The sequence below is a fragment of the Heloderma suspectum genome, chromosome 5 (genome assembly GCF_057233095.1).
Source record: "Heloderma suspectum isolate Gila_16-S chromosome 5, 16-S_ref, whole genome shotgun sequence".
NCBI classification, from domain to species: domain Eukaryota; kingdom Metazoa; phylum Chordata; class Lepidosauria; order Squamata; family Helodermatidae; genus Heloderma; species Heloderma suspectum.
This window is the reverse complement of record NC_139462.1, coordinates 132,302,734-132,318,127: the sequence shown is the minus strand read 5'-3', so window position 1 is coordinate 132,318,127 and position 15,394 is coordinate 132,302,734. Positions and strand designations below refer to the sequence as shown.

At 40.4% G+C, this 15,394-nt stretch overlaps 2 protein-coding genes across 5 annotated transcripts in view; both read left to right on the top strand.

Moving 5' to 3' along the window:
- SMIM19 (small integral membrane protein 19) overlaps positions 1 to 4,446 on the top strand; it is a 50,319-nt gene extending 45,873 nt beyond the window's left edge. Inside the window, exon 3 of the mRNA XM_084857521.1 lies at positions 4,334 to 4,446. Within this exon, the coding sequence (XP_084713647.1) occupies positions 4,334 to 4,446 (113 nt within the window). The remainder of the gene's footprint in view (positions 1 to 4,333) is intronic.
- A 60-nt stretch (positions 4,447 to 4,506) lies between these two features.
- Positions 4,507 to 15,394, top strand: part of SLC20A2 (solute carrier family 20 member 2) — a 46,232-nt gene continuing 35,344 nt past the window's right edge. For 2 of the 4 annotated variants that reach the window (XM_084857512.1, XM_084857514.1), the window contains exons 1-3: positions 4,507 to 4,888; positions 12,127 to 12,267; positions 14,801 to 14,886. In XM_084857512.1, coding sequence (XP_084713638.1) covers positions 4,600 to 4,888; positions 12,127 to 12,267; positions 14,801 to 14,886 — 516 coding nt within the window. In that variant the 5' untranslated portion in view covers positions 4,507 to 4,599. The remainder of the gene's footprint in view (positions 4,889 to 12,126; positions 12,268 to 14,800; positions 14,887 to 15,394) is intronic. The other 2 variants (XM_084857510.1, XM_084857513.1) reach the window with 2 other exon arrangements.

Below are 15,394 nucleotides of genomic sequence, written 5' to 3'. Positions count from 1 at the left end.
AGGCACATCAGCTCTTTCTGCAGCCTTTTGTGTATTCTGACAGTAATATTAGCCACAATTGGTAGCAGTTGGTTATGATTGGATTATAATAGCACAGGATCTCTGAAAGCAGGTCTATGATATTTCTTTACCAACAACTACTGCAGTTAAGATATTTCTTTATCTTGGGCATATTCTTGTTCTGTTCTTGACTCTGATGCATTCAATTGGCTACTCCTGTGGTAGAGCAACATCCTGTCCTTTCTCTTATGCTTTGTACTGCAGGGTTAGTTCTCCAGGCCTTTTCAGGACAGAAGCATCTGTCATCAGCTTTCTTTGCCTTTCCAAGGCCTACTGCTGGCTGGGACACTGTTTCAGTTCTCCTTTGTGGCGGGCCATACAAATTGGCCCTATTCCCACTGAATGAGGACAGAACCTTGATGGAAGCTTTATCCTTACTGTCGGGTCTAATAAGACAAAAACAGTTTGAAAACATTTAAATTGGATTTTATTTTTCAGTTTTAGTTATATTAGGTGTCACTTTTAAAAAATAATTTAGATTAAAATAACAAAGGCGGCCGTGCTAGCTGAGGAGAGGAAAAAGCCAATGCCCATAGTTGGACAGCATCTTTATTAGGCCCAATCAAAATTCAAAATTGTGCAAGCTTTTCAGTTCTCCAGAACTCTTCATCAGGCATGATAGTACAAAAATCATGGTAGAAAATACCATCAATTTTGTGGAATTTTGGATGGGCTGTAGATTTTGGATTAAAATGAGCATGTTTCATTCTGTATTCATAAAATATAACCATTCGATGAAAACTGCAATACATAAACTGAAGAGAAGCAATGAATTAATCCCAGTAATTACTAAAAAGCATTCTGAAATAAAAATGTTTTTAACTTGTTCTTTAAAATTTCCAAAGATGGAGCCACGTACATTTCCTGGGGAAAAGCATTCCATAGGTGTGGGGACTTCCTAATAGGCTTCATAGTGCTGTTTGTCTTTTGCTTTATATAGCTGGTGGGATCAGTATATACAGCTTGTTCTTACCCTCCATTGGATCTGTTCCAGGTTTCAGTATGGTTTGTTGTGCCTGTTGCTGCTTTTTAGGTCTCCTTGCAGTCAAAATCAGAGGATAGGCAACTCATTTTCAATGTAGCCTTTAGTGCTAAACATATAATAGTCTCATAGAGCACTGGATAAATGACTCTGATACAAAAGGAAAAAAGATGGAAGTGTCAATAAACAATATTGTGGAGTTTGGAGCAATGAGAGAAGTGGCCTTTTCCACTGCTACCATTCAGTGAACTGGAGTAATCACGCATATTAATGCAAACTCAGTTACCAAAACCATGATTATGAACTTGAGACTGTGAGGATAGGTTTATAAATCATAATGGATTGGATCCAGATTTAGGCACATGCAACTTGGCTGGTGGAAGTGGTCTCCTCCACAAAGCAGCCCTTCAGAAATGTTGCACATAGGTAAAGAGAACCCTGCTGAATAGGGTAGGTGTCAGGGGGTGCTGAGGGTAAGAAGGGGATCCCTCAAAACAGGCGGAGCCACCTGTAAATGCTCGTTGGTGCCACTGCCCAATTTTCAGGGATCCCTTCCCCCCTGCATCACAGCCTACCCCATTTGGTAGAGTCCCCTGACCCACTATGTAGCATTTGTCAGTTTAAAAGTAATTTTTAAAAAGATTGAAGTGGGGAGTGGGGGAGATGAAAAACCACAGGCGTACATGAAGTATGAAGTCCAGGTTTGCTAAAAATAAAAATAAATTACAACTCTTTCAAACAGCTTCTGGGGTCCATATCAACCGCATAGCCAGGAGGGTTAAGATTTTTAGGACTTCGGTATAGCCTGAAAATACTTTGGGGCTACATGTTGCTGATAAATTGCCAAAATGATATTATGGTTGCATTTCAAAATTAGGTTAATCTTAGGCAGGACTCCATGGACTCTTTAAGTAGATGTGTATGATGAACAATCTGGTAGACTTTCATATTTGAAGTGCTGTACGTGCAAGCTTCTTTGGGTACCATATGACAAAAAGGTGGCATATAAAATTTAATAATAGTTGATCTCCTGTTCTAGTTACATACCCCAAAGCCCCAATTACCTGTTTATCCACCCACCCACCCTCCATGCACCCATTTGTTTTCTCAGCTTTTCTTGGATTCTGCTCAAGCATCTTCCTACCTCGGCAACTGTCAGATTGAAATCTTCATTGTCTTTACAATGAGGCCAGCTTTCAGGAGCCAAATATACTAAACTGCTGTACATGCTTATTCTGTATGTTTTTAACGTGAAGAATTTTCCGAAAAGTATTCTAACTTCAGATATGTTTCATAGAAATAGCAACCAGGAATATGCTGGTTAGGCACACAGTTATCTTTCCTTGGTTTTGACTCTAAGGTTTCTTTGCACCCCATCCAAATCTATCCCTCCTGCTACTTCTGTTTGAAGAGCAAGTTAATTTTATGTGCAGAAGTGACATGGTGGACTGATTCTGGTTCAGAGGTAATGCTAAACCATGATTTGATGCTGCATGTTGCTCAGCATGCTCCTTCCTTCCCTTGCATTCTCAGACTCCCTCCCTTAATTCTGGGTTCTTGGCAAATGGAAAGAGGGACGGTGTGGGCACAAGCCATCATTTGGCATTGCTTCTGAACCAGCTGAGTGTGTCTAAGGGGATTATAATCAGATTTACTGAACCATTGTTGAATGGAGAAAACAGGCTCTGATAGAGAAGCAGCACATATTCTTGTGTGTGCTAGGGTGGAAGGAGGTTTATCTGTTAGTACACACAAGATGAGGCTGCAGCAAATAAACTTTGAAAATTAGTAGGTTTAGAGTCAGATTTTAAAAGAGGTAGATGGTATTCTTTCCCAGCTGTAGTTCATGATTTTTAGCTTGGCTAAACAAAACAATGTCAAGCACTTAACTGAAGGACTAAGTAGAAACCAATAAGAAAACAATTGTATGATCTCATAATGAAAAACCTGCTGCTGAGTGAATGATTTAGATTCCCTTCAGTAATAGAACTAGGATACTAGAATGGTAGTGATATAAATGCCAGTTAAATCATGTTTAGCAGAATTATATGCTTGTATGCTGGTTAGAGCAGCTATCATTGGAGTGTCGTGGGTTACAGTCAGAGCCAAGTGTATGCCATAATTCTGCAGGAGCCCAGGAATTGTGCCATGCAGAATTTTAGCTTTCATTAACACCCCTCCCTCAACACCCCCAGTGCTGCCATGTTTCTGTCCTTATGGCTGTAAAGATACTCCTGAAAATGTGTAGGCAAAGCTTGATGAAATTTAAGAAGCCAGAGAGTTGGCTTAGTAAGATTTTTGGTGGTTGCGTGTACAGGTTCAGTGCCCAGGATAGCTCTTTGCTCCTCCTACCCTTTGACTAGCAAAACCAGAATAAATTGTGTTCAGTTTATATAATTTATTTAGGTGGCATAATCTATCTTATTTTGGAACAGAATATGGATTGCCTGAGTACAGGATGTTAATAGTGCAATCCTATGCATCTTTACTCAGATGTAAGTTCCATTGTGACTAATAGGGCTTACTGTGTGTGTGTGTGTGTGTGTGTGTGTGTGTGTGTGTGTTAGAACTGTAATCAAAATCTCTGTCTAGCAAGGAATGCATACAGCCTTGACTACAATCCTGTAGCATACTGGAAAGATGTGTGAGTCCCAAATTTGGGGAGGAGGCATGTGGACGCGCACACACGTCACTGTAACATCACTGACTTCAATACAGCTGTGTCCAATAACATTTACCTTATTGCATTAGTTAGTTTTGAAAATAAGTATATGATGCGCTGCTTTCAACTTTTTGTTAAGCACGCGTGGATTAACTTCAGTCTCATTTGGTCTTTTTACTAGAATACCTATGGGCTGCTAATATATGCTAAATTTACAAAGCAAGATTGTGTACTCAGGATCTTTTAAACAGCACTGATTAGTTGTGCTTTAACTGATTGTAGAAAGGTATCCTTGCTAAAGAACATGCAAAGTGGCTTGCTGAATCAGTAAAAGGTCTGCTTACTACAGTGTTTCTTGCAAGCATCCCAGTAACTGCAGTCTGCTTTCTGCCAAAGCCTGTGCTGTTGCTTTTTAAGTTCAATACAGGTAGCAAAGTATTCTTCTGTAAATATAGTCCTTTGGGGAATAAGCTTTCTGCTTTTTCTAAACTGACTCCGATAATATTGTCTCTATTTATTGTTATATGTTTCATCTCATTCTTAGATCCCATTACTTGATTTAAGCCATTTGATTTAAGCCATTTGTGATTTTGTAGGGTGTTCATCCTATTTTTTTTTCTCTGTTGCAGGAGAGATTACTGCAGCTGTAACACTACTGAAGCAAAATATGGAATGGGTTCCACTGGTGACTGAATCCAGCCAAACAAACAGTATTGACCGTAGCTTGAAAATCACCAGTTAGCAGTTTCTTCACGCTCCAACACTACACAGCACTTTCCAGAGAGACCTCATTGTGTGCAAGAAATCTGCTTTACAAATCTGCCTCAGTACCCTACAGCTTTGTCTCATTAATTACTTAAAAGGCAAAACCTATCTACAAGAGCACTCGGGGAAAATGGCTTTGGAAGAATACCTGTGGATGGTCATTGTGGGTTTTATCATTGCTTTTATCTTGGCATTCTCGGTTGGGGCAAATGATGTTGCCAATTCTTTTGGTACTGCTGTGGGCTCTGGTGTAGTTACTTTGCGCCAGGCCTGCATTCTTGCTTCAATCTTTGAAACTACTGGTTCAGTGTTACTAGGAGCAAAAGTAGGTGAAACTATTCGTAAAGGTATAATTGATGTGAACCTGTACAACAACACCGTGGATCGACTAATGGCAGGAGAAGTCAGTGCAATGGTTGGTAAGTAACTTTGTTTTTAAAAGTATTTAAATAGCTATCCTTCTCTTCTTCAGACAAGCATATCTGTGTGCTTTTCCAATCCTCTTGGTCATATTTCCTAATTCCAAACAGAGTAATCCAGCAGTGTGTGTCTCAGACATTTGCATTTCTGTATGTGCACATTTGCTATTATGGGCTGTTGAGGTTGGTATAGATCAGCCTTCCCCAACCTGGTACCATCCAGATGTTTTGGACTTGAACTCCCATCAACCCTAGCCAGCATGGCCAATGCTCATGAATGCTGGGAGTTGTAGTCCCAAAAACCAGGTTGGGAAAGACTGGTATAGATGTTAACCATAGTTGAGGGTTCAGCAGTGTTAAGATGTCAGGAGCAGACCTTAGGACCAGGTTCTCTCCACTTCCCTGTACAGATTCCCCACTGCTTTTTATTAGTACCAGCATTAATTGCAGTTGATGCTAATGAGGTTCCTTTTAACCAGGATTTGAAATCAGGGTTTGAAGCTGGTTAAGAGAGAACATGGTTGGCATTTACTATAGTTAGTTCTGATGTACCATTTAACCATGACCAAGGTAAGAGGGAACTCTCAATCCCATTGCCTCTTCCTAATCCTTAACCCGGATTAAAAGACTGGAGGTGTTAATATCTGCACTGGCTCTTAGTATGGCTTCTGTTCATTTATTACTTGAAGAAAAATGCAGATTTTTTTTGTTTAGAATTTAGGATATTGCCACATTGATGAAAATCATATTATATTCATGTGGGAGAAAATCACTTATAGGAAATAAGTTTGTTGAAAAATGGGTAACATTTGTTGCATTCTGGAATGATAAATTCCAAGATGTTTATTCTGTCTTTTTTATTAATATTAAATTATATGTTTGGGTTTATTTCAGAAGGAATTTATTTCTTATTTGATTTTGTACTTTTGTGATGTTATAATAAATTTCTGTTTAAAGAGAGTGAGCGAGAGAGAGAAACAGAAATGTAGTATGTGCAGTGTCTGAAACTCTAAGATATTAAAATAAGTGCTTAATTTGCCAAAGATGTTAGAATAATAGTATGCAAGAATAGAAATAACTACATGAACGTACATGGTTTATTTAAGAAGAATGTTAATAATAATATGCCATTTGTGGTCCTATATCATATTTGAGAAGTATTAGTAACAGTGAATATCTTCTGCTTGTTAATTTGTCCATTTCAACACAAGATAAAAACATTCCCCAAAGAGGGATGATAGTCATTAAGTCAGCCCTACTTGTATATGTCCATAATAACATTAAAAGGTGCAGAAATGCTGTCTTAGTTTCCTTATATAGAGTTACTAAAGATACAGAGTTGGAAAGATTATTTAATAAATCTTTAGAATAAAAAAAGGTCATGAGCAAATGAATCACCATAGCTTATGGTCTCAGTATGATAGTATCTTGAGAGATGTCTGCCACGCCAACAGCATCCATGGAGGGGAAGGAGTAAAAAATATAAGAGTTGAGTAGGACACTGCCTAAGCCTTGCTTATCTAGGCCCAGTACAAACGTATAACAATGCCCCCCCCACCTCACACACACGCACACACATGCAAGAACCTGTCTGTACTGAAAATGGTGGATTGATTGGTGTCCTCAAGCCTGCTTTTTTAGGTCTTCTTTAAGCTCCTTACATTTCTGGCTGCCTGATTTGCATTTATAGTCGGACGTTGCAGTATGGCACATTTGTATATGCAAATGACAACTGTCCTTCAGACACTGCTTCCAGTCATTTTAGTTCTTCTGTACCCTTTGGAAACCAGAGGCCTAACTCATCAGCCATGTTTGCACAATCGTATCTCAGCTATTAAGCTGAGATAGGCACCAGCCTTTTGCCTGTGCACACTTCTCCTTTTGCGCAAGCTGCAATTTAATCAGGAAGCACCTAATTAACCATACTTTCCTGATTCGTCTCAACTGTGAAAGTATGATTACCGTTGTTTGACCTGGATTTAATATTCTGGCTTGAAGCTAGTAACTATAGTTTCTTGGTTCAGATGACATAGGAAACTATAGTTAAATAGAGGCTTCCTGGTTTAATTATAGCTCATGCAAGGGGCTAAAGAACCCAGTGGTTAATCCAAGAAACAAGTGGTCCAGGTTCGGTCAACACTCTAAGCAACCTACAAAGGAGCCAATCATGGGTTGCTGAGTAAACACAAAAAAGACAGACTCACTGCTGGCTACGCATCCACTCTCTCCCGCTCATCCCCAACAGCCCATGAGTTGTTGAACCCGTGGGCTGTTGTGTCGTGCAAACCAGGTCAGGGTCTGTGATTTTTAGGTTGTTTGTCCTTCCCTCCTGCTGCAAGTGAAATTCCACACTACGTTGACTCTTCCTTCCTGTGCATAAGAAATGCCAGGTGGAACTCTGGTGCACAATTCTTGAGACTGTATGTCACACAGAATGACACACCTCAGGCTCTCTTTCTCTATAGAGTGAAGTAGAGTGCCTGTACAGGCATGTTCTCTCTCTGATTTAGAGGTGGGGTTGTGTTGGCAGCTCACTGTTAAGTATGTTGCTTGCTCTGTATTAACACTTCTTCATTTTTGCTCTACCAAACTTTACAAAATTATGAACACTCCAAATATATACAGGGAAATAAAATTGCATAGACATCCTCAAGCATGATCTGCAATTCAGGCTAATTTTTCCCTTTCATGGTAATGGCTTTGTAGTCTGCCCATGCTCTCCTAAACCCTTGGATAAAGTAGCTTCTTTTTTTCTTCACTCCTCCAAGCTTCGGTCATGGAGGAAAACTCATGCCACCTGCACTCTTTCTTTCTTTCTATCCCTGTAATGTACACTTCTAGTCAAACTGTTGTCATGATGGAATCAACTGGATTGCACTGGAATACTTACTCTGATAGCTTGGTATTGAAACATCTAGCGCAGAATATCTAGAATGCCAGGGCCATGACCACAAGAGGCCTGTGTGTGTGTCAGTTTGCTCAATTCATTAAGACAGAGATTTGGACCCTGACATTATAGTACCGAAGACAAAGGGACATTCTTGGGGGCTTGAAATGACTCAGTTATTTAGCCATGTAAATGAAGAATCTGGGGTATTTGTATACCCTTTGCTCCACACACCTGAGTAGCCCCACCTGCTGGAGCTCCATTGCTACTTTCAAATCAAGCTACTTTCCACTCTCTCTACCCAAAATTCTCTAAAGACAGGAAGGGGAGATTGAGCAGAAGCTGTTACGCAGCCCTGCTAAAGGTGCTTCATCTACACAGGGAAGAGGGCCCCACACAACCTTCAGAATAATGTCTTCATTTAACTGATCTGTGTTTTGGAAGCTCTGTATTGTACTCCCTTTTCTTCCATCTAAGGAATGAGGGGGAATGGGAATTCGTGTGGTCACTTGTTGGTCATTCTTACTTACTGTGTGCAACGAGGTGAGTGGTTATTTACTGGCTTGGTTTAATTAAATGATTGTGGATATTCCAGAATTTTTATTAGGGTTGGAATGCTAGTCAACTGACCAGTCAAATATTCTGTGAAGACAATAGTGCTCTTTTTAATTCCATCTTGGTGTCCTCAGATAGCAAATGCCAGAATATGGGGAGTGCTACAGCCCTGCAGAAATCTATAGCCTCTCCCTGCCTTCTATTATAACCACAATTTTAAAAACTTATTATTTCTGGTTGCTATGTTTGTGGTTGTTTTGCAATGTTTTGTTTGGACCAATGCAGTTGCAACTAAAAGCCAAAAAATGCTCATATCTCTTGAATGACATATAGAATCATAGAATAGCAGGGTTGGAAGGGGCCTACAAGACCATCGAGTCCAACCCCCTGCTCAATGCAGGAATCCAAGTCAGAGCATCCCTGGCAAATGGCTGTCCAGCCTCGTCTTGAAGGCCTCCAGGGTAGGAGAGCCCACTACCTCCCTAGGTAACTGGTTCCATTATCGTATTGCTCTAACAGTCAGGACGTTTTTCCTGATGTTCACCTGGAATCTGGCTTCCTGTAACTTGAGCCCATTATTCCACATCCTGCACTCTGGGATGATCAAGAAGAGATCCTGGCCTTCCTCTCTGTGACAACCCTTCAAGTACTTGAAGAGCGCTATCATATCTCCCCTCAGTCTTCTCTTCTTAAGGCTAAATATGCCCAGTTCTTTCAGTCTCTCTTCATAGGGCTTTGTTTCCAGTCCCCTGATCATCTTTGTTGCCCTCTTCTGAACCCTCTCCAGTTTGTCTGCACCCTTCTTAAAGTGTGGTGCCCAAAACTGGACACAGTACTCCAGATGAGGCCTAACCTGTGCTGAGTAGAGGAGAACTAGTACTTCCCGGGATTTGGAAGCTGTACTTCTATTAATGCAGCCCAAAATAGCATTTGCCTTTTTTGCAGCCACATCACATTGTTGGCTCCTATTCAGCTTGTGATCGAAAACAATTCCAAGATCCTTTTCGCTTGTAGTGTTGTTGAGCCACATATCCCCCATCTTGTAACTGTGCATTTGGTTTCTTTTTCCTAGGTGCAGAACTTGCATTTATCCCTATTAGATGTCATTCTGTTGTTTTCTGCCCAGCACTCCAGTCTATCAGGATCACTTTGGATTTTGTTTTTGTCTTCCAAAGTATTAGCTGTCCCACCCAATTTTGTGTCATTGCAAATTTGATCAGCATTCCCTGCACCTCCTCCTCCAAGTCATTAAGAAAAATGTTGAAGAGCACTGGGCCCAGGACTGAGCCCTGCGGTACCCTGCTCATTACCTCTCCCCAGTTTGAGAAGATCCCATTGATAAGCACTCTTTGAGTCCGATTCTGCAGCCAACTGTGGATCCACCGGATCGTTGTTTCATCTAGCCCACTTTGAGCTAGTTTGCTCATCAAGATATCATGGGGTACTTTGTCGAAAGCTTTGCTGAAGTTGAGGTATATTATGTTCACAGCATTCCCACAGTCCGCAAGGGAGGTTACTTGATCAAAAAAATAAGATCAGATTCGTCTGGCAGGATTTGTTCTTGACAAATCCATGTTGGCTTCGAGTAATCACTGCATTGTTTTCAAGGTGCTTACAGATGGATTCCTTTATAATCTGCTCCAGAATTTTCCCAGGGATTGATTTATTCTGGAGTAACATTTTAGCTGTAAACAAGAATTGGTTATAGTAACAGAGAATTTAATTTCACTGTTATAATAATAATAATTAATTAACTTGGGTTTGTATTTGTTACAGTTCTTCAAAATTATCTGATCATTATTTGATCAGACAGTCGATTAAATATTTCTGACTTGTCGAATGTCCAACCCTAACTTCCATATTTGGAAATATGAAGCAGGCTTTTAGATGAATGCAGAGCAATATGATTTGCTTATGGTTAATCAGTACATTGCCAATATTTTTTAAAAAAACCTTTTCTGTCTCTCTGACCAAGTGACAAATTAAGGTGCCAAATTAATGTATAGCAGTGCATTGTCATGTACTCCATTTTTAAGAGGGAGTCCAGTGCAGACAGTGTGTGGACTATGTAAGGGTATTTGAAGGAAAGGCATGGCTGAGATCATGTTGGATGGCTGAGGTACTCTTGTTCTGTGTTTTAATCCAACATAAACTGAGCTGGCTTGGACAGTACGGAAACAAGAGTCTCAGCTGATGCCTGCTGTACTTGTGTCACAGTTGGGAAGATGGTCTTAACAATGTCTGTTTCATTTAAGATCTGTGGCTGCCAAAATGAACTTTTAAACCAGTTCATCCATGTGTCTTAGCTTCCAGAAGGCATTCCTTTTGAAGGCCCAAAGGTTGCTAAGTTAGTCTATTATTAGCCTAAAATAAGTCAGTCAAAGGCTGTAAATGACACAGCAGGTGATCTCAATTTTAGGCTGGAGGGGGGTGGGCATTCTACTAGGGTTAGAAAAGCCAGTTGTTTGGAAATGGTGTGCCAGGAAAGATTAGTTTTACTTGTTGACTTCCTAAAGTTGTATGTGGTGCTAATGGCTCAGTCTAAAGTAGAATAGGTTGGCTCTGGGAGGGAAATTTGATCATGGCTTTACTGCTTTTAAAGTAATAAATGGTTGCTCAACTCAGCTTGGTATATATAAATGTCTTGTTCTGTGACAATTATATAGATAATTAATTTGGCATGCTTCAGTAGGAACTTCCTACCAAACGTGACATTTGAAGGCCTGGGCACTTTTCTGTTTGATGTTGGCACCCTGTGTATCCAGGCACTGACATTCTCTGCATAACCCATTAAGCATACCTTGTGACCTACCAAGTCAAATTCAGCTCTCCATCCATATATTTTAGTTTGCCCAGTGCTAGACCCCCGTCCTGTTCTTAGTCTAGGGCAGGCAGCAAAAACACACAGTTTATCAAACTGCTGGCAAGCTACCATATATAGCTGGTAAGCTGTGTTCACCTTGGTGGGTCACAAATTGTGACGCCTGTAGTAAGGTCATTTATAGTTTCTACCCATTATTATTAATACTTCTGTGGCATGTGTCAAGATCTGGATTTGTATCTTTTTCAGTGCATTGCAGCTTTTTAGGAATTTTGGGGTGTTTGTGTTGTGTTATGTTACATATCATATAATTTTATTTATTTAAAGCATTTCTATCCTGCCAAAAAGGCTCACAGAGCGGTTTACATTCAATCAGTAAAAACAAGACAGTTCTTACCAGCAGGCTTAAAATCTACAAAGAGATGGCACAGACCTAGTAGTGTGAGGTGTGGAGAAATAAAATTAATAAAGTAATGTATTTTATTATATTTCTGAAGTGTGAAGAGGCCAGTTATATTGTCTGAATTATTACAGTTTTTCTGGCAAAAGATCCAGTCCAGATTCTTCAAAGTTGCTATTGTTTGTCTTGCAGAGTTTTAAGGTTTGGAATGTAGTAAAAGATGGACTAGCAGGTTGCCTTAAAGATCAGTGACAGGTGTAGCAAAGCAGTTTTATTCCACCTCAGTATTACGTGAATATGCATTAAATAGGGCAGGAGTGCATTAAAGCAAAAACATGTTAGTTTAAACAGTCTAGATTTACTGGGAGTACAATTTGTAACACAGAGTAAGCAGACACAGTGTTGGACAAAGCTCTGTAGCTCCTTCCAGAAATGTTCTGGGGCTGTCCATGAACAAAAACATGGTGAAGGGCTTGGGAAACGTATGCTTTCAAGCAAGAAGGCGAATATGTTGTAAAAAGTGTTTGATCATTATTGTTCATACATACTCCCCCTTCCCTTTTTTTTAATTTTAGGATCTGCTGTTTGGCAGCTAATAGCATCATTCTTGAAGCTTCCAATTTCTGGAACTCATTGCATTGTCGGTGCCACCATTGGATTCTCATTAGTTGCAATTGGTACAAAAGGAGTCCAGTGGATGGAACTTGTCAAGATTGGTAATTAACTTTTTTATATATATTGTGCACGAATTTGCATTTATTGAAAAGAGCATTCTAGTAACATGGTTTTATAATTTTACTATATGTTTATTCAATAACTACAATAGATCATCTTGCAAACCATTTTGCAATCCTAGGTTTTGCAATCCTAGTTTGAGGGCTTCCTCAAACCATAGTTTTCCAGTTTGGACATAACAGCAAACTATGATTTGATTAGACCCAGATGTAATGTATTATGGTCTACAAGGAGAGGTGTGGATGAAAGAGGAATGCTTAAGACCATGGCAGTCTGTGTTCCAAGCCTGTCTCATAACACACTTTCAGAACAAGGATTAGGCTGTGACAAAAAGAAAAAAGCTTTACAACTAGAGATGGCAAACATTGGCTCAATTCAGTTGTCATGGAAACTAATTTCCAAACCATAATTTGGGGATCTCCCCACTTCTTCCCATAGTTAGACTTAATTCAGATGAGGATTTCTTGAAGTATATCTCCACTTCAAGCCATGATTCAAGCATGGTTTCCAGGCAATCCTGATTAGCCCTAGCCATAGTTAACCTCAATTCAGATGTCATGCCAAATCATAAAATGGGTGTATTCATTTATTATTCGTTCATTCATTCATTATATTTCGATACTGCCCCGTAGCTGAAGGTGTCTGGGTGGTTCACAAGAATTAAAAACCATTAAAATACATTATATAAAGTATAAAACCATTCACGTAAGGACATAAAACAGGCAGCATGCAGCACACAGAGAGCTTCAGCTATTGGGCGGTATAGAAATTAAATAAATAAATAAACAATTAAGGAGTGTGCAAGTGCTCAGAAGTGTAGTTTGGAGATCAGGTTCCATGATGTCTGAATTAAGCCATTGTATACTTGTAAATACTGACTTGAGGATATCATTCATAGTTCTTATGTTTGCACTGCTTAAGGAATAGTAAGGCTACAGAGACCCCACCCTGGACCACTGGAAGTCCTGCTCTGGTTTCAAAGTTTGTGGTGAATTCCAAAACTGAGAACTAGATTTTTTAAAAATACCGTGTATTTGTGCTGAAAGACAAAGAAAATTTGATAGGATATCTGAAGCTATGGAAAGTTTTCTGCATGGCTGTCCAGCAAAAAGGTAGGTTGGAGTCCTTCTGAAGTACTGTGTGTTGCTCTATCTCTGCAACCAGCAGTGTTGGTAGAATTAGTTGGCGTTAGACGAGCATCAGCACATGGGTTTCCCCACTGCATTCAAAAGAATCTTTTTCTTTTAATAGCTTACACTTGAGTTTTCATTACAGATTAGAATGTTTGTAATTTCCTAGTGTAGTTTGGGGCTTGCAAAAGAGTTTTGCAGAGATTTAAACCTACATTCTTACAATGGGTATCAAAGTAACTATACTCTTTCTCATAGACAATATTGTTTACAGATGGTCCCAAGACTGGGTTGGATGTTTCTTCTGTTCCATTGAACTTTTGCACTATTTTTTCAAAATCAACTTCTGGGGCTGAGCAGGTGTTGATTCTGACTTTCACTGAGAGCTATTAAGGCTGTTTCCCAAGGCTTTTGGCACAATCCAGGTAAAATTAAGAACTTTTGAGCCCTGCTGATTTCTGTGGTGTAGATCAGGGGTCCCCAACCCCTGGGCCGCAGACTGGTACCGGTCCATGGCCTGTTAGGAACCGGGCCACAGTAAGGGCGTGCGAAACCCCCTTACCTTGAGTCCACGGGGGGGGGAGGCAATCCGTACCTCCCCCCCCCCCCGAATCCTGGCCAGCTCCGCTCTGCGGCGAGTCCGCAGAGGTGCCGACCGGCTCCTGCCGCTGGCAGACCGGCTGCTGGGATACAAATGGCGTCCGCATAGCGTACGCCATTTGCATCCCTGTTCTTCAAGTAATAGGCTATGTAAATCTTTATGTAGCCTATTATTTATTTATTTATTTATTACATTTATATCCCGCCTTTTTTCCTCCAAGGAACTCAAGGTGGCGTACATAATCCTCCTCCTCCTCCATTTTATCCTCACAACAACAACCCTGTGAGGTAGGTTGGGCTGAGAGTATGTGAGTGGCCCAAAGTCACCCAGCTTCCATGGCCGAGTGGGGACTAGAACCCGGATCTCCTGACTCCCAGTCCAGCACTCTAGCCACTACACCATGCTGGCTCATGGTGTAGTACACCATTACTGCAATAGTACACCATTACTGCAAAGAAATACAGCGGCCGGAAGTCTGCCAGCGAAACCATCCCCCCACCCCCGGTCCGTGGAAAAATTGTCTTCCACGAGACCGGTCCCTGGTGCCAAAAAGGTTGGGGACCGCTGGTGTAGATGCATGCCTCCCATTGAAATCAGCAAGAGTTAAACGTGCTTCCCTTCACCTGAATTGTACCAACCTTTTTTAAAGATGGTGAGCCCACTTTCTGTAATAGTCAGGATTAAGACAACATAAAAGTTCATTGTCAAAAGATTAGTGCTCCCACTCCTAGGGTGGGATTTTGCCTCGTATTGAATGTTGTATCCATTTTTGTTTTTATTTAGTTGCTTCTTGGTTTATCTCCCCACTGTTATCTGGTATGATGTCTGGTGCGCTGTTTCTGCTGATTAGATTCTTCATCTTAAACAAGGTTAGTGGCTAAGCTGGCACTCCCTGTTCTTGCTGTTGCTGGTGAGACTGTAACATATAGGACAAATGCACTTTGCTGTTGCTCATTGCCCACATAGTCATAAGGCACTCCAAAAACTTCCATATCAGTTGGGCATTTAATGGATGCTCATGTGTCTGGGAATCCATAGTTTCTGTCTAAAGTCTGCAGGAGGTGCATGTCCTTGGCAAGTCTGAAAATTTAGTTAAAGAATGACTAACTTATTTCAGGTTAAAATGGCTTGATATTCATGTAAATTATCAACATATGTTGAATAATCAACAACAACGTATGTTGTTGCGTTTAAAAATACAGTTACTAGGGTTCCATTTCATTATCATGTTGCATCAAGAAATAGAATCCAGTGGGGTTGTTTGCATGACACAACAGCCTGTGATTCATGAAGGGTGCATGCAGCCACCATTTGAATATGCAAACCCCACTTGGGGGTTGTCATGTCATATAAACCTGGTGAGGATTATGTGAGAGG